The following is an 18,699-nucleotide window of genomic DNA, read 5'->3' as shown; positions in this document are numbered from 1 at the left end:
GAGTAAAGCCACAGGTGGACAGTAAATGGCTTCTCCCATAGGGAATAAAGGGGAGCGAAAGGGGAGGAGAGTTTGCAAACGACAATTAGTTCGCTTAATTAGTGTGAAGATTTGTTCATGACTCTCAGAGACTCCTTGCCAAGTATTTTCTTGTACAGCATTGTGTTTGGAAGATATTGGCTGGCAGCTCTCATTATCTCCTGATAAGGTCTGTGGTTGTAAATACACCTTGAAAGACTGTTTGCTGGGATTTTGCTGGATGTGAATGAGAGGAATTCACATTAGTTTAATAAAAAGGGGTTTTGTTGGGACAAGGAGTCTGCTTCATGGTTTTGTGAAGCCTAAGTCAGAACACTCTGAGAATTACACAGAATTGAACAAAATATCTTCATTATAATCCATTGATGTCTGCAGCTTTCTGAAACTGGTCAGATTCTTTGCCTAAAAAAATCTCTATGCCATGTTGATATAAATTCGCAAAACAAACCAAAAAACTGCAGGACTGTTAAAGGAAAAAATACAGCGATATGGCCTCTTTTCAGTTTATCAGATCAATAACGAAAATCCCCCAGATGTTGACATAGACTTTAGCAGAGAAAGAAAAGCTATATCTGCATCAAGTAATGGGCATTAACACTACTGCCAAAAAATTAAGCTCTTGGAAATCTATTTGACAAAAATAATAAGAACTTGGTTTAAAATACTTATTTACAGAGATGGAGAAATAATACAGCAGATGTTTCCCGATGGGAAAAATTAAACCTTTTCCGCTTAGGAAAAATTGCCGCTATCAAAATGAATATTTTACCAAGACTTAACTTACTATTCTGTATGATTCCTGTACATACTGAAAAGATTTTAAGCAACTGGCATCAATGAGTAATGAATTGCAAATGCTCCAATAAAAGATCAAGGATTAAATTCAAGATGTTACAGGATTCAAAAGGGTGAGACAGATTAAAGAGAGTGAGGACGGCATTCGTAGATATTTCTAATCTGATACAAATAGAAACAAACTGGAGAATACATTATGCAGTAATAAGTAATATATTAAATGTCTGGGATAAAACGAAAAAATAAGTCCTGATTGTTCCCCTGTTGTTTTGTAATTAACTGTTTACTTTTATGACGAGCAAAACACTGAAATTCATTCAGTGGAGAGAGAACAATGTGTTTAGATTGCAATATTTGATTACTAACAAGACAAAGATAAAATCTTTTGAGACTCTTCACAATGGTCTAGTACACTTCACCGAGTTTATCTTCATAAAAATGGAGTACAAAAATAACTGCGAAAATAACTGCAGAAACAACATGAATTTAAACATTTTATAATCACTCAGATTTTCACTCAGAATATCTGTGTGGCCTTATTTATAACCTGATAAAGTCTGATTCAGAAACAAGTTGAAGGTGATACCATAGAATTAAAATGATGCAGAACTTATAGATGTAGTAACAGATGTGCGACAATGAAAACTTCAGTGGAAGAATGTGAAATTTATTCTGAATATTACATTTAGAGAAAAACTATAAATTTCACTCTTGGTATATTAGTCCAGTTTTGATTACCAAAATGGACAAACCTTTTTTCTTAAGGTGGGTATTCTTGCTCTGTAGCCTTGTATTCAGTGGTGGGATTCAAAAATTTTTACTACCGGTTCTGTGGGCGTGGCATGGCTTGGTGGGCATGGCTTGTGGATGTGGCTTGGTGGATGTGGCAAGGGAAGCTTGCAAAATCTCTATTCCATCCCCAGTCCTGGGAGAAAGATACTGTAAAATCTCCCTTCCCTTCCCACCCCACCTCACTAACCTGCTTTCCAGCTCCGTTCCCATGTGCAGGGCAATAGAAGAATACCTAACTGATCCGCTGGGACTCGGGAGGCCAGCCAGAGTGGTATGCCAGTTCGCCGGTTCTCTGAACGGCTCAAAATTTCCGCTACCAGTTTGCCAGAACCAGTCTCTGCTTGTATCTATATGCTAATATATATTTCATGCATTGCAGAATAATGTTGCTTTTTTAAGAAAGGGCCTTGAACGCAGCCTAATGTTGATGTTCCTTTTTGTATTGCTTGAGTGTTCACTCTTGCATCTGTGCTCTCTCTTTCTCTTTCATGCAAGTGAGTCCACCAGCTGCGAGTCAATCAACCATTCTTCCCACTGATGCCATACCTGATGAAACAAGTTCAGAAGCTCCAATCACAGAGACATCTGCTTCTGGTTGGACTTCTGGAGCCCCAGAGATAACCGGAACGGTTGAACCTAGTGAAACACCTTCAGGATTTGGAGAATTCCCCTCTGGAGTCCCTGAAATAAGTGGGCTGCCTTCTGGAGAAAGTGGGCTACCCTCAGGAGACCAAAGTGGCCTATCTTCTGGGGTTATCGAAGTCAGCACCTTACCTTCTGGAAAAGAAGAAGTGATTAGTTCAGGAATCCAAGAACCTGGGCTCCAGGAAGGCAAAGGGATCCCAGAATTTAGTGGGTCGCCTTCTGGATTTAGTGGAGACCATTCTGGTATTGATCCCAGTGGCTCACCCTCTGGAGAGTATGATTATAGTGGTCTCACATCTGCATTTCCTACTGTGTCCCTGGTGAATGCCACTTTGACGGAAGTTGTGACCACAGCAACAGAAAGGGAAATGGAAGGGAAAGGGACAATTGGGGTTAGTGGAGATGGAGATGTATCAGGCTTCCCCTCTGTTGACTGGGATGTTAGTGGCACAACCAGTGGATTGCCCTCTGGAGCTGATGCCAATGGGACCACTGACCTCAGTGGGTTTTCTTCAGGAACTGATATCAGTGGGGAACCATCCAGCACACCTGATATCGGTGAATTACCATCAGGACTTGACTTCAATGGAACATCTATTGGGACACCTGATCTAAGTGGCGATGTCGAATTAAGTGGCCAGCCTTCAGGTATTGATGGGAGTGGTGAGCCTTCAGGTGTTACCTTCATTGATACTAAATTATTTGAAGTGACAACTCCTTCATCTAAAGAAGAAGAAGGGAAAGGATTTGTAGAAATAAGTGGATTACCTTCAGGAGAGGAAGATCTATCAGGCACTACACCAGGAATTTTAGATGTCAGTGGTCAGCCTTCTTCTGGACAAGTGGACTTCAGTGGGTGGGCTTCAGGAGTTACTGAAGTCAGTGGACTTCCTAGTGGACTAACAGACATTAGTGGAGAAAGCTCTGGCATTGAACTTGTCAGTGGCATTTCATCTGGAACATATGATTATAGTGGTCTCACATCAGGGTTTCCTACAGTTTCCCTTGTGGATACAACTTTGGTGGAAGTCGTAACACAGCCCTCTGTTGCACAAGAATTAGGAGAAGGGACATCCGGGATATTAGAAATAAGTGGGCTTCCTTCAGGACAGGAGGAAACATCTGGAGCATTGTATGATGTGACAACATCTAGTGGAGTATCATCTGAGAAAGTTGACTTCAGCGGGACTTCCTCTGGCATTCCATATTTTGGTAGAGAAATTGATGATCTCACTGATGTAAGTGGAGCATCTTCAACCACAGCCAGTGCTAGTGGTGATGTCTCTGGAATCCCAGAAATTATCTTAATAACTGATTCCATAGAAACAGTGACAAGACCAACAGTTCAACAGCAACTGATTGGACAAACAGAGTCTTTCCATTTTCATGAACCCAGTGTGGAAGCCTCCGCATCTGGGGCAGAAGTTTCTACCTATCCTGAAAGTACCATATCACCCCCAGAATATCATGAAATCAGTAGCAAGGCATCCACATTTCATGAAACTAGTGTAGAAACTCCTTTGTTTAATGAAACAAGGGATGAAACATCAGTCTTATCAAAAAGCCACCTAGAAACTTCAACCCATTATGAACCAGGTGGAGAAACATCTTCATTATCTGAAAGCTACTCAGAAACATCTGGGGCACCATTCATCAGTGGCTTACCCTCTGGGACTTATGATGAAAGGACTCAGTTTAATGGAGACAGTTCAGGTCCAGCACCTGAGACAGTGTCAGACACATCAGAGAAAGTCTTTTTGACAGATGTCCTACTTAGTACCAGCAGTCCAGGTGTTGAACTAACTCAACATTCAAGGCTTCTAACAGAGACTCAGGCTGAGACAGAGACCAGTACATATCCAACTGCAGAGTTGGAAACAATAGATGCTGCTGCTCCAGTGATTCCACTACCATCACCAACTGCTACTCCTCTCCTTCCTAACGTTTCATCGGAGATGACTGATGGGATACAGCTTATGACACAAGGTAAATTGGGAAATGCATATATGCAGTGGAGCTTCCAATAGGCACTAGGCTAAATTTTCACCCTTGCTGATCTTTCCCTTATTTCTCCCATGACATAGTGACTCTCAAATGTAGACTCTCAGGAAGGGTAATCTAACTGGTTGATTAACTAAAGATTGTGAACATTCATTTGCACAGTTTTGTCCCTCCCTCCTATGGATGTTGTGGCTCAGTGGCTAAGATGCTGAGCTTGTCGAACAGAAAGGTTGGCAGTTCGGCAGTTTGAATCCCTAGCACTGTGTAACGGAGTGAGCTGCCGTTACTTGTCCCAGCTTCTGCCAACCTAGAAGTTCAAAAGCATGTAAAAATGCAAGTAGAAAAATAGGAACTTTGGTGGGAAAGTAACAGCGTTCGGTGCGTCTTCGGTGTTTAGTCATGCCGCCCACATGACCAAGGAGACGTCTTCAGACAGCGCCGGCTCTTCGGCTTTGAAACAGAGATGAGCACCTCCCCCTAAGAGTCAGAAACGACTAGCACATACTGTATGTGCAAGGGGAATCTTTACCTTTCCTTTTGCCTATTGCTTAATAATTTTTTAAGCACATTTTGATCCATTTTTAACAGACAACATCAGGCAACTGCATTAACATAAATTCAAGGTACCAAAGGGAGAGAGGAGGAAAAATAGATAAAATATGAAAAAGATTTACTACAATGAGAATAAACAGGTACTGACATGTATATATGAAGTATTCCAATGGATTATAAACCATTGAGATAAACCATAAAATCCATCCAGATTTGATGAAATTGTGCTTCCTGCCTCTGATATCTCATTTATTTAACTTTGTAGGTTTTTTTCTAATGTAGTCATTGAAGAGGTCTCGTTAATTCAGAATCCAATTGTTACATTCTCTAAAGTTTTTCAATGTTGCACAATTATCATTTGGGCTGCTAAAATTAAGTATATAATAAGTTCTTTATTTTAAGCTTATGGTTCAGTCCAGTAAATTAATGCGGTAAGCCTAGCCTAGGCAGCATTCAATTCTTCAATTAGTAATAGTAGTTATCTCCACAAAGATTTATGCATTTTGTTTACAGTATTTTACTTAAGGAGCCCTGGTGGAGCAGTGGTTAGAATGTGGTATTGCAGGCTAATTCTGCCCCCTGCCAGGAGTTCAATCCTGACCGGCTCAATGTTGACTCAGCCTTCCATCCTTCTGAGGTTGATAAAATGAGGATCCAGATTGTTGGGGGTCCATAGGCTGACTCTGTAAAACCGCTTAGAAAGGGCTGTAGAGTAGTATGAAGTGGCATGTAAGTCTAAGCGCCAGTGTGTAAGGATGAGGCATACTAACACTTATTTAAAAATTATCTGTATTTTGATCTCTTCTTATTACCTCACCTCTTTTGCCACAGCTGGGAGATAAAAGAAGTTAGAACATTGTAACGTCAGAGAGACTCGTCAATTCTATAACTTTCCAAATAGGAGGGAGCAAAAATAAATATAACTGTATATCTGTCCCTTACACCAGCTGATTTGTTTAAAAAATGTTTTTACCTATCTATGAAATAAAACGCTCAGTTTGATGAAAAACTCAAAGTTCTTTGAACCCTACTACATCGTATACTCAGAAAGGACTTGTATATTGACTAATAAAGGCACATAGTTCTAAAAGTACTTCTGTCTCACCAAAACCCATGAACTATTATTTCAGGCATGAAATGCTCCAATCTTCTCTACCAGTTCGGAACTGGGAGCATGGACGCATGTGGAGCTTCTGCGCATGCACAGAGCATCCATGATAACGTCTGGGTGGGTGGGCAGAGCCTCCCATCACCGCCACTACCAGTTTGCCCGAACTGGGGCGAACCGGCAGAATACCATCTCTGTGTTATTTCCATATTATCTCATATGTGGTGGCTGTAAAAAGTTCATAGGCATTGAAAGTGTTTTTTGACCAAACTTTGGACCAAATACAATCCTTAATTTACTTCTACGATCCTTAAAACCCACAGGGGCAATAAGAGTGAGTGAAGTAGAATTCAATGTTGCCTTACTAGGGAAAGGGAGTTTCTTTCAGGATTGTGCTAAGATGCCAGTGGTTTTATTTAATCCACGCTAGAATTGAACCCTTATTTGGGGACAAGAAAGTCTCATCAAAAAGGGGGCTTGTTTTTAAATGTAACTTTCAGCTTGATGACCCTCAAGAATAGCTAAAGAAAAAAATATTTTTGATTGCAGCTACCCCTAAGACTTGTGAGGAGAAACTATGTGGAAGTGGGACCTGCCATGAACAAGAAGGAAACATCATCTGTTTATGCCCAACTGGATTTATGGGTGATTACTGTGAGATAGGTGAGTATTGATTTCTTCTTAATCAGGATGATGTTGTGTCTGACTATTGATGATTCTATGGGCAAGGTGTCTACACATCTTCCAAAGAACAGCCACCATTTGTTCTTTGGCAGTCTGGTTTTCTTTTACTGCTAGTTATTCCAAACAGACTATATTTTTTGGACTATAAGACATACTTCCGCCCCCGCCCCCCTAAAAGTGGGTGGAAATTTGGGTGCATCTTATATACCGAATGTAGCCAAAAGTGCAAGGCACGGAGGAGATGATGGTCTGTGGCAATCCCTGCAGCCTGGAACAGCTGATTGGGGGTATTTCGGGAGGCCGATCCACCCGCTAATCAGCTGCTCACACTGAATCAGGCTGCAATAATGTGCATAAATATATATATGATTTTTACAACCCCTGGTAAGACCCAATTATGGGAGGAAGCTAACTGCTTCCATCATCTGTCCTTCAGCTCGTCACAAGAGTCCATCACGACAGAAACCCAATATTTTTACTGTTGCCTTTGTTATATTTGTGTTTTTTTATTTGTGCTGATAAATAAATAAAGGGAGACTAGTATAGATCTATTTCAAGCTATTTAGCTCTCATCAGCTAGCCATACCCTTACTGGGATTTGAACCTGGGCTATATGGCATACTAGGCACACTAGGCAGAGATCTTAGCCATTAGGCCACAGGCTCTTATCTGTTTATCAGCGAAGCCAGGGTGGAAGGTATCTATTAGATTTTTACAACCCCTGGTAAGCCCCAATTATGGGAGGAAGCTAACTGCTTCCATCATCTGTCCTTCGGCTCGTCACAAGAGTCCATCACGACAGAAACCCAATATTTTTACTGTTGCCTTTGTTATATTTGTGTTTTTTTATTTGTGCTGATAAATAAATAAAGGGAGACTAGTATAGATCTATTTCAAGCTATTTAGCTCTCATCAGCTAGCCATACCCTTACTGGGATTTGAACCTGGGCTATATGGCATACTAGGCACACTAGGCAGAGATCTTAGCCATTAGGCCACAGGCTCTTATCCGTTTATCAGCGAAGCCAGGGTGGAAGGTATCTATTAGATTTTTACAACCCCTGGTAAGCCCCAATTATGGGAGGAAGCTAACTGCTTCCATCATTATGAGATTATATATATATAATCTCATAACATATTAAGTAAATATACAGTATCAAAAGCAGGTTTTCCAACATGGTAGTTCAACAGAGAAGTTTCACTTTCAGTTTTAGTTTCAGATATCAGCACAGCATGCAGCTTTAGTACAGAACAAGCCATGCCCAGGTTCCTTGCTGTCTCCTTCCTTGTTGCTCACATAGCAAATACTGTTTGTTTCCAAACAGCCTTCAACTCTCTCACACACTGACAGGACACTAGCCAGATGAATATCATGGATGCTGGTAGGCAGAGGCAGATTTTTTCTTATTTTCCTCCCCAAAAACTAAGGTGCGTCTTATACTCCGGTGTGTCTTATAGTCTGAAAAATACGGTAATTGCTTTTTCCAGTAAAATCCCCCATATGACATGACCAAAATAAGTGAGATGCAGTTTCGTGATTTTGCCCTTCCAGAGATATGCCTTGTGTTAGGCACTCCAGTACTTTGCTGTCCAAGGAATATGCAGGAGCTTTCCCCTGCACCACACCTCAAATGAGTTAATGTTCTTCCTGCCTTGCTTTTTTAAGGTCCAACTTTCACAATCGTAGGTAGCTACGGGGACCACAGCAAAACAAACTAACCTATTTTTGGTTGCAGGCTGATGTCCTTGCTTTTCCATATTTCCATATTCGGTTCACGTTCATCATTGCTGTGCAAGCTAGTGCAAGCCAGCATTTTATTTCTGTGCTGCATTCATCATGGATGGATGGATGGATGGATGGATGGATGGATGGATGGATGGATGGATGGATGGATAGATAGATAGATAGATAGATAGATAGATAGATAGATAGATAGATAGATAGATAGAGATAGATGACAGATAGAGAGATAGAGAGATAGATATAGATAGATAGATAGATAGATAGATAGATAGATAGATAGATAGATAGATAGATAGATAGATAGATAGATAGATGATATAGATATAGATATAGATATAGATATAGATATAGATATAGATATAGATATAGATATAGATATAGATATAGATATAGATATAGATATAGATATAGATATAGATATAGATATAGATATAGATATAGATATAGATATAGATATAGATATAGATATAGATATAGATATAGATATTTATAGAATATTTCACAGTATGTATTTCCTGTCCATTTTAGGGTTATGTGTTATATAGGACTACTGAGCCAAGGTGGCGCAGTGGTTAAATGCAGCACTGCAGGCTACTTCAGTTGACTGCAGTTCTGCAGTTCGGCTGTTCAAATCTCACCGGCTCAGGGTTGACTCAGCCTTCCATCCTTCCGAGGTGGGTAAAATGAGGACCCGGATTGTTGTTGGGGGCAATATGCTGACTCTGTAAACCACTTAGAGAGGGCTGAAAGCCCTATGAAGCGGTATATAAGTCTAACTGCTATTGCTATTGCTATTGCTATAATGCTAGAGAAGCACATTCACATTAGCAAAGTTCAGTGTTTTACCCTCAATCTAATAAAGGGGACCCTAACCATTTCTCCCAGGCAAAATGTTCCTGCTTCTTTTCCAGCTCTACTTTCGTTGTCCTCTCTATTGTGCTTGGTGTGCAGAGCCCAGAGCTCATAATTCATGCCTTACCCACGAGGCTGCCTATTTTGAGTTCAAGTTACCTACCTTTTACTTGCTGATTTCTCCACTGAAATTGTCAATCACAGAACAAAAGCTTCACTCAATTGCAATTGCTTTTAGGTCGCTCAAAAACATCTGTTTACTTACGCACACTGGATTAACGTGGTAGGTTAAAGTCCTTAACCTTTAATGAAGAAACTTTCATCCTGCAGTGGATAAATTCAAGGTTCTCCTGCTGCTGCTGCCGATTTCTGACTTTTGATATATTTTATTTTATTTCACTCTCCTTCAGTGACCTTAGAGATAGGGAGATTGTATGTTTTGGGCATGGGGCTATAAGCGAATAAAATAAGTCTGTTGTTTTCTTCTTCTTATCTCCCAAGTTTATTGTTAACCACTGAGATGCTAAGTGTCTAAAAACATTAATCATGACAGGTCAGCTTTCCAAAAGCATGTTTGAATTCCAAATATTGATCTGATCTGATCTCAACTCCATTATATCTAGAACTCTTCCGATGAAGAGCTCTGTCAGAAGGAGTAAATAACAGCAGAATTACATCCCCAGAAAGCTGGATCTGCCTTTCTTACTGAACAATTGTGACGCTCTTGCCAATAGTAGGAATTTGAAAATGAAGTGGCAAGTTGGAGATCAGGATTAACTTTCATCTCACCTGCTATACTTTCAACTTTCATCTTCGCTCCTCCCCACTCATGTTGTTGTAACATAAGAGGAAAGCAGAATAGTAAATTTTAGGAGAGAATTGGGGAGAAGAAGGCAAAAATGGTGGAATGGGACAACTCACCACAGCAAACTTGCTGTGGGACAACTCGCCGCAGGGCAATTCAATTTAATTATTTAAAACAAAGAAAACATTATTTTAATTTTTGTCATTCAGATTTCATTCTGTCCCTTCTTTTGCATCTTTTCCTTAATGATTATATTCCACCATTTCTTTTGATATTAGTGTAAGAGCCAAAGTGGCCAGTGATTAGAATGCAGTACTGCAGGCTACTTCTGTTGACTGCCAGCTGACAGCAGTTCAGCAGTTTGAGTCTCACCAGCTCACCAGTTTGAGTTGGCCATGGTGAGTTGACTGTGACAAGTTGGCTGCGGTGAGTTGACCATGGTGAGTTGACTGTGACAAGTTGGCTGTTGTGAGTTGGCCATGATGAGTTGACTGTGACAAGTTGGCTGTGGTGAGTTGGCCATGGTGAGTTGACTGTGACAAGTTGGCTGCAGCAAATTGCCATAGACCCAGGAACAGAAAGATGAGAATGTACTAGTGAGGGTGAATCCAGAAGTAGCCAGGCAACTAACATAACAAATGAAGGATAACAGGTTGGTAGGAAGAATAAAATTTCTAGTCTAACCTTAAGATCTTGCAAATCTAGGATGGAATGTGATTGGAAGAGTAAGTGGGGAGGTATTTGCAAATTTCAAGTCTTGTTTTGCAATTAATTGCTTCATTTTGTGTTTCTGGGTCAGGTTTCACAAAAGCCATGGGCCAACTTATGGATGGCATAGGGATCTGTTCTGAACCCCCCTTCTCCATCCAGGAATGAAAGCCAAAAGCCACGTAACTAAAAAGGTTTCTTTTAATCAGTCCAAGCTCTTGTTGGCTGCAAGCCCAAATAAACAAAGATAATAGCTCTGGCAAAAGTCCTATAACTCATAACAAAATGTAAACCTGGCTTCTCTTATCTCAAACCACTTATCCAAGTTGGCTTCTCTCGGTTTGTGAACACGAACAAGAACAATCACTAGAACAGAAACAGAACGTTGACTTCTGCCCCCAGGGCGTGGCACCAGCAGTCTCTTTTATCAGCAGGAGGGGATCTTGATCAGCCTCAGCTGTTTGCAATCACCTCCTGTAGTTACTCCTTTGTCCTTTACGCTGAGTAGACCTGCATGCATCCTGATACAACTCCCAAATGCTTTCATGGACATTCCCTTTGATCCAATGCTCTGCCGCCACCTGATGGCCAACCAGTCTCTCCTCGCCCTGCTCGGAGTCGACACCCTGTCCGGGGTCCTCCACCTCCTCCAAGACCGACTCATAAGACCCCTTGCTGTCGGAGTCTGGCGACAGCTCTAACAGCTCCTGCCGGGCCACAACAGGGATCAATGGGTATTAGTGTAGAAGGCAGAATGGCTGACTCTGAATGCCATCTTCTGGGAGACTAGTTGGCTTTCTTGTACAGTTGGTTGGTACTCTGAGGGCTGCTGAAACTAATTGAGTAAGGGATCCAATCCAGCTGGGCACTGCTTGGGAAACTATAAAGATAATAAAAATTTTGGTCTGTTGGTTCGTAACATACTTTGTTGAAAGTTTGCCACTCTGGTGGATCACTTTTTTGAAAATTCCTACTCTCCATTTCTGTTTTTGTTGATTTGAAGAAAATACATGAGCCATGGCTAGGAAGGTATTTTATAGATATTGTGCTTTGCAGATAAAAAGAGAGGAGATTTACTTCTGACAGCATAGTCCATGCTTGAGCTCTTCACTCATATGCTGTTGCACTGTTTGCTAAATGCTTTTTATCAGAATTTCTTACTTTTTAAAAGTACTTTGCAAGTCACAGAATCCCAAGTCACATATTAAAAATAATTGATAACCCATCACCTCTGCAGTCTTGGGCAAAGGCACAATTTTTCTAGAATTTTTCTTATTATAAAAACTTTCCTGAACTTAGATGTCCCTCACACTCAGAATTCCATAGGCATTGTTGATAATTCTGTGACATAAGCTCATATATCTGGAGGCTACCAGGTTGGAAACATGCATGTTTGGTGATGATTTTCCCAGAAAACAAAATTGCAGCCTCCTATGTCCATGGGACGTAATGGCTCAGTGGAAAAGATGCTGAGCTTGTCGATCAGAAAGGTCGGCAGTTTGACTGTTTGAATCCCTAGCGCCACGTAATGGAGGGAGCTCCTGTTACTTGTCCCAGCTTCTCCCAATCTAGCAATTTGAAAGCACATAAAAATGTAAATAGAAAAATAGGAACCACCTTTGGTAGGAAGGTAACAGCGTTCTGTGCGTCCTCGGCATTTAGTTATGCTGGCCACATGACCACAGAGACATCTTCAGACAGCTCTGGCTGTTTGGCTTTGAAACAGAGATGAGCACCACCACCCCCAGAGTCAGGAATGACTAGCACATATGTGCGAGGGGAAACTTTATCTTTATGTCCATGCATCTGTCTCAGGGAAGGAGAATTTGTAGAAGGCAAATGGCACAGCCAGCTGATAAAGAAAGCAAGACCTTGTACTGCATTCAAAATTCAAACCTTAGATACCAGAACAGAAATGTCAAGACAGGCCAGAATCATGGTCAAGAATATCAAGTGGAAAATGTTTTCAGCACCCTGGACAGGTCATTACAAGTAATTACTAGTGTCAATGCCACAACAAACTTCTAGAGAACTTCTAGTCCTGATTATTTCCTGCCTTAGACTTTCCATAGTGGAAACATGGTCCCAACCTTGTGCCTTGCCAGCATTAATGAATGTGAAATATAGACATATCCATTTATTATTCTTTGCTTCAAAACATTTTTCTTATCTAGGTCACCATCTTTGTACATTTGCAGTAAATGCTAATCTTTTTTTTTAGCCCTACCGCAGAGATAATTTTTAGATTATCAGTATTTCAGGATCAACATTTCTAAAGCTTTTCACTCCCTCAGAAATTGAAGGACAAATCTTTCAAGGATGAAGGTACAGTTTCGTTAACAAACATAAACAAGAGCAAATTCCATTTGATAGCCTTGAATATTTTCTTCTTACAATTAAAATTGTTTCCATGCATGTTGGTTTTGTTTTCTTGAGCTAAGAAAACACCATCAGGCAATTTTTACTGTCTTTTTCATCCATCAGTAAAGCAGCAGGAAAGGACACTTCTAATGGACTCAAGCCTTCAGACTCACAGAACACCAATCTGACTCCAACTATCTTGATATTTTGAAGGCAATTTTGATCTGCTTGTATGAAATTCTCAGTCAAAAAGTAGTTTTATAAGGGCCTAAGAGACAAATTTAGTTCTCTTCTCAGATGGGCAGTCATCAATGACCATTCATTTAGCCCAGCTCTCCTGTCATTGGGCTGATCACAAGTTAACAGTTGAGTCTTTTCAGGAACTATATTGGGGAGCTTCAGCTATTAGTCCTAATGCTGCTTGAGCAGAAGATGGTTTATGCATTAGTCTTTGGCTTAAATGCCTTTAGAATAGAAGAGGAGAGGAGAAGAGAAGAACAGAACAGAACAGAACAGAATAGAATAGAATAGGAGTAGAGCAGAGCAGAGCAGAGCAGAACAGAACAGAATAGAATAGGAGTAGAGCAGAGCAGAACAGAACAGAACAGAACAGAACAGAATAGAATAGAATAGAATAGAATAGAATAGAATAGAATAGAAGTAGAACAGAGCAGGGCAGGGCAGGATAGGAATGGAATAGAATCAGTGGTGGGATTCAACCAATTCGCACCACTTCAGGAGAACCAATTGTTAAGTTTCTGAGCAGTTTGGTGAACTAGTTGGAAAATATCATTAGGGCAGAGAACCAGTTGTTAAATTATTTGAATCCCACAATAGAATAGAGTAGAGCAGAGCAGAGCAGAGCAGAGCAGAGCAGAACAGAATATTCTTTATTGGTCTTACATGATTCGAATACAAAGAATTTGTCTCTGATGCATAAGCTCTTATGAGGTTTTCTATTGCATTTTTAATTTATGAGATTATTGAATTTCCTCTGCTGAGCTCCAAGAAAATTAGACTCCCTCAATGGGCCAAGCATAAGAAAGTGGCCGTTCTCCATATTTTTCCTATGTTTACTAATTAAGGATATCCCATTCTTCCCATGATTTTGGAGTGATTGACTCTCATCTGGGCTTGACTCTCATTCTGGTGGTCATGGAGCCAGGTAGCCAGGTAGTTGCCAAGCTTTTTTTATTTTCCCCTATGGTTGGGAAATTCTCTCCATTTCCCACTCATTTTCTTCCACTCCAGTGGCTGCAGTTTCACTTTGCCCCCATCTCCAAATGGGTCTCGTTGCCTCTATGCATCCTTTAGTTCACCGCCTCCTTCTATATCCTGGTTAAATCAAGAAAACCGAGTCTCTTGTTGTGGACTTTCTGCCTAGCCAAAGTCCTAATAGCAGCCCTTGATTTCTTCCAGACATTGATGAGTGCCACTCCAACCCCTGTCTGAATGGAGCGACCTGTGTCGATGGCATCCACACTTTCACATGCTTATGCCTTCCCAGCTACGGAGGGAGCCGCTGTGACATTGGTATGGCCTGCTACCTTACCCAGCTTCAGCTAATTCTACTAACTGTATTCCCCTTTTTTTTCCTGGGGGAATTGGGAAAAAAAAGATAATCTAACATGCACCCAGTATGATTGTATTGCAACCTTTTCTCATCTCATCACAATTAATTCCTAAAATATCTGTTGCTCAGGGTATGGGGGGGGGATTTATTTTCTCTTACAACAGTAGCTCTTAGACTTACACACTGCTTCATAGTGCTTTACAGCATTCTCTGGGCAGTTTACAAGGTCAGCATATTGCTCCCCCAACGATCTGGGTCCTCATTTTCATCGACCTTGGAAGGATGCAAGGCTGAATTAACCTTGAACCAGTCAGGATCGAACTCCTGATTGTGAGCAGAGTTAGCCTGCAATACTGCATTCTGACCATTGCGTCACCAGGGCTCTTATCATGATCTATCATGAGCCATGGTGGCACAGTGGTTAGAATGCAGTACTGCAGGCTACTTCTGCAGACTGCCTGCTGCCAACAATTAGGCAGTTCGATTCTCACTGGCTCAAGTTGACTCAGCCTTCCATCTTTCCAAGGTCAGTAAAATGACGATCCAGATTGTTGGGGGCAATATGCTGACTCTGTAAACCGCTTAGAGAGGGCTGTAAAGCACTGTGAAGTGGTATATAAGTCTAAGTGTTATTGCTACCTACCATTGATCTCGGTCAAACACATGAAGGCTTAGAAGTTAAACAGAGTCTGGCCTGGTTAGGCCACCCATGGAAAACCATCTGCAAATGTTGAGAGTTCTTCTAAGCTCATAGAAAGTAAACACCTATAGCTTCTATAGGGAATTTTCCAATCCCTTCACTAATACAGGCGAAGATCTGTATAATATAGAGAAGATCTGTATTTTCTTCTGTGTAATGAACAAGCATCTCGTGTTTGTGTGCACTTTCTCTCCAGGGAATAATTGGAGTATGTATTGCATTTTGTTATAAAAGAAGATTCTAATCAGGTGGATGTATACAAGTTGCTTCTGTTTGAGTTCCATGGATATGTTCTGATCCAGTTCCCCAAACACAACAAATCCTCTGTAATCAATCAATGATTCCTTTATTAGGAGCACCAGCAGCCCCGGCAAAAGTTTCTATCACACATCAGGCTAACAAGTCTGTCGGGCAGGGGGATGAATAGCTGTCTGCCACATCTATTCGTCTCTGCCCCTTGGCCTTTATCCCCAGAACTAGGGTGGGGCTTCGTGGCAGCCATGGCTCTTCTGTCCCAAGGACCGGCCCATAGATTTCCACTGTTCTCCTCTCCTCTGCCTTCTGTGCATCCATGCGTCAGGCACTGGACCCAGCTGTTCCTCCTCTTCCTCATCAGCCACCTCCAGACCTGGGGGCTGTTGACTCTCCATCTGAGGGCTGATGGATGGCCCAGGCTCTGCCTCTGCTTCTCTCTATCTACCAGCTCCATTTCCCCTTTCCCCTCGGAGCTCTCAGGTTGCCTTCATATTGATCCTGACTCCCACACCTCCTCCTCATCTGATTCAGCTGCTGAAGGGGCTGGCAGCCGACAGGTCACAACAGGGTCTAACAGGGAAAGAGTGGGAGAATCTGAGGATTGGTCTTTTTTTTCCACAGCCCTCAACCTCATTCTGCTTACTTCTAAATTTGATCTTTCTTTTGCCAGCTTCTTCTGCCACAGGCAGAGGAAAGGATTCTGTTTTCCAAGTTATCCCGCTGCAGATGGACAGAGTCCCTAAACTGTTCCACAATTCTTTTCATCATCACAGAATAATACGCCATTTCTATATTATTGCCAATTAATAAATAACAGTGATGTGTTTGTGAAATTACGAGGAATACAGCATCACTTAGGGCAATATTTACCATTTGATGGAGCTAGTCCTCACTTACCAACCACTTCATCAGGGAGCTTTCACTGTTAAAAGGACCCTGAAGAAGAATTCTTACCATTGGCCCTTGAGGTGAAGATATTGCAGCATCCCCGCTGTCATGCGATTGTGATTCAGTCACATGATTGCCATTGGTGACCTTCATAGCTGGCTTCCAACAAGCAATCGCAATAGCACTTAGACTTATATACCGCTTCACAGTGCTTTACAGCCCTCTCTAAGTGGTTTACAGAGTCAGCATATTGTCCCTCAACAATCTGGGTCCTCATTTTACCCACCTCAGAAGGGTGGGAGGCTGAGTCCACCTTGAGCCAGTCAGGATTGAGCTCCTAGCTGTGGGCAGAGTTAACCTGCAATACCGCATTGTAGCCACTGTGCCACCAGGGCTAAAATGAAGTCAGTGGGGAAGCCAGCGTCAAGTTGCAAGCTGCAGTTAGTGACTTAACAAGTGCATCGCGTAGTGACAGAGTTACCAGTCCCAATTGTGGGTGGTAGATGAGAACTACTTGCACACTTTGAGCTTGACGTCCTCCAACTTTAGAACCGATGGCCACAGTTGAAATAAGCCTGACTACAAAATAGCTAGCATATACAGTAGGGGTGTCCAACCTTGGCACCTTTAAGATCTGTGGACTTCAAGAACTCCACAGCCAACCATGCAGGCTGTGGAATTCTGGGAGTTGAAGTCCACAGGTCTTAAAGTTGCCAAGTTTGGTCAGTCATGATATATAGGATGTTCCCAGCAGGCCTGTGTCCATTTTTGTGGACAGAGAGGCACATTTTCAAACATAGCCACCATCTTTGTTGACATCTTTGTTTTCTAAGAATGTCTATATGGCCCAGGATGCAAATAACTGGTGGTGGGATTCATTCAGTTCACACCAATCACTAGAATCCATTGTTAACTTTCTAAGCAGTTTGGAGAACCAGTTAATTCCTCAAGGTGCTCTTTGTAACTCTGGGTTGCAGGTATTTCTAATCTAATGATTGGTATTTAGAGCACCTTTTTGCAAGCAAAGAAGCTTTTTGTGTTTTTGTCCAGGTACTCCTCGACTTACAACAGTTCACTTAGTGATCATTCAAAGTTACAGTGGCACTGAAAAAAGTCACTTATGACCATTTTTTACACTTACGACCGTTGCAGCATCCCCATGGTCACAAGAGGCCAAGCAAGGAGAAGCGCCCCTCGATGTGAGTGATGTCGAGTTGGCCATGCCCAGGGATGTGCAGTCAGGGGAGGTAGGGGAGGCAGAGATGACTCTGCTTAGTGCTTAACTGTTTAAAAAAGCCTCTTAAAAAGTGCCCTCTAAAGAAGGAGGCAGGAGAACGAGGTGCCTCATCTAGTCTGACTTTATGATCACTCGAGCAGAGCTAAGCAAGGGTTAAAAGCCAAAAAATTCCTGATGTAGATGAGGCACCTCGTTCTCTTGCCTCCTCCTGTAGAGGGCGTTTTTTTAGAGGCTTTTTTAAACAGTTAAGCACTAAGCAGGGTCATCCATGGTGACTCTGGCAGCAACTAGCTCAGCCTGACCTCAGCTCTTGCCTTTTTCCTTTTACATTTTTTTTCTTTTCATAATGGCAGCCAAGAGCAGAGTTGAAATCCTCTCTGAAACAGCTGGAAAAGGTACGTGTGGATCGGAGGGAGGGGGAGGAATTCAAACTTCATCCTCCTGCAACTGTGTGTGTGTGTGTGTGTGTGTGTGTGTGTGTGTGTGTGTGTGTGTGTGTTTGAGAGAGGGGGGAGGGAGCATATTGAGACAGTTCTTTAGTAAGTTTATGCACTATGTAACACTCTAATACTATGCCTTTGGGTCTTCTGAAATTTTAATTATCCAATCATAAGCAAAAACAATGTTTCAGTAGAATGAATTTCCACTTCTACTTACACCTGCCAGCCAAAATGCTGCTAGTGGTATTGCTAACATGGGCTGAGGAGGAAAACCTAAATTTTCTGAATCCTGGTGCAACTTTGTGTGTGTGTGTGTGTGTTTGAGAGAGGGGGAGGGAGGGAGGGAGGGAGGGAGAGAGGAAGGAGGGGAAGGGAGAAGAACAAGAAAAAGAAAGAAAGAAACTCATTTAGCAAGGGAGAAAAACAAATGCTGTCGCTTTAAATCGGAACTGAGCATGCCTGGCTGTGAAATTCTGGGAGTTGAAGCCCACAAGTCTAAAAGAATTGCTGCCTCACCAGC

At 41.7% G+C, this 18,699-nt stretch overlaps 1 protein-coding gene across 1 annotated transcript in view; it reads left to right on the top strand.

Moving 5' to 3' along the window:
• The window catches only part of ACAN (aggrecan), an 87,800-nt gene that overhangs the window by 50,623 nt on the left and 18,478 nt on the right, over positions 1-18,699 (top strand). The window contains exons 12-13 of the mRNA XM_087704298.1: positions 2,122-4,257; positions 6,482-6,595. Coding sequence (XP_087560424.1) covers positions 2,122-4,257; positions 6,482-6,595 — 2,250 coding nt within the window. The remainder of the gene's footprint in view (positions 1-2,121; positions 4,258-6,481; positions 6,596-18,699) is intronic.

The sequence above is a fragment of the Thamnophis sirtalis genome, unplaced genomic scaffold, assembly GCF_051295495.1.
Source record: "Thamnophis sirtalis isolate CommonGarterSnake01/CBP01778 unplaced genomic scaffold, rThaSir2_p1.2 scaffold_2, whole genome shotgun sequence".
In the NCBI taxonomy this organism is placed as follows: domain Eukaryota; kingdom Metazoa; phylum Chordata; class Lepidosauria; order Squamata; family Natricidae; genus Thamnophis; species Thamnophis sirtalis.
This window is presented reverse-complemented; position numbering and strand designations above follow the sequence as displayed.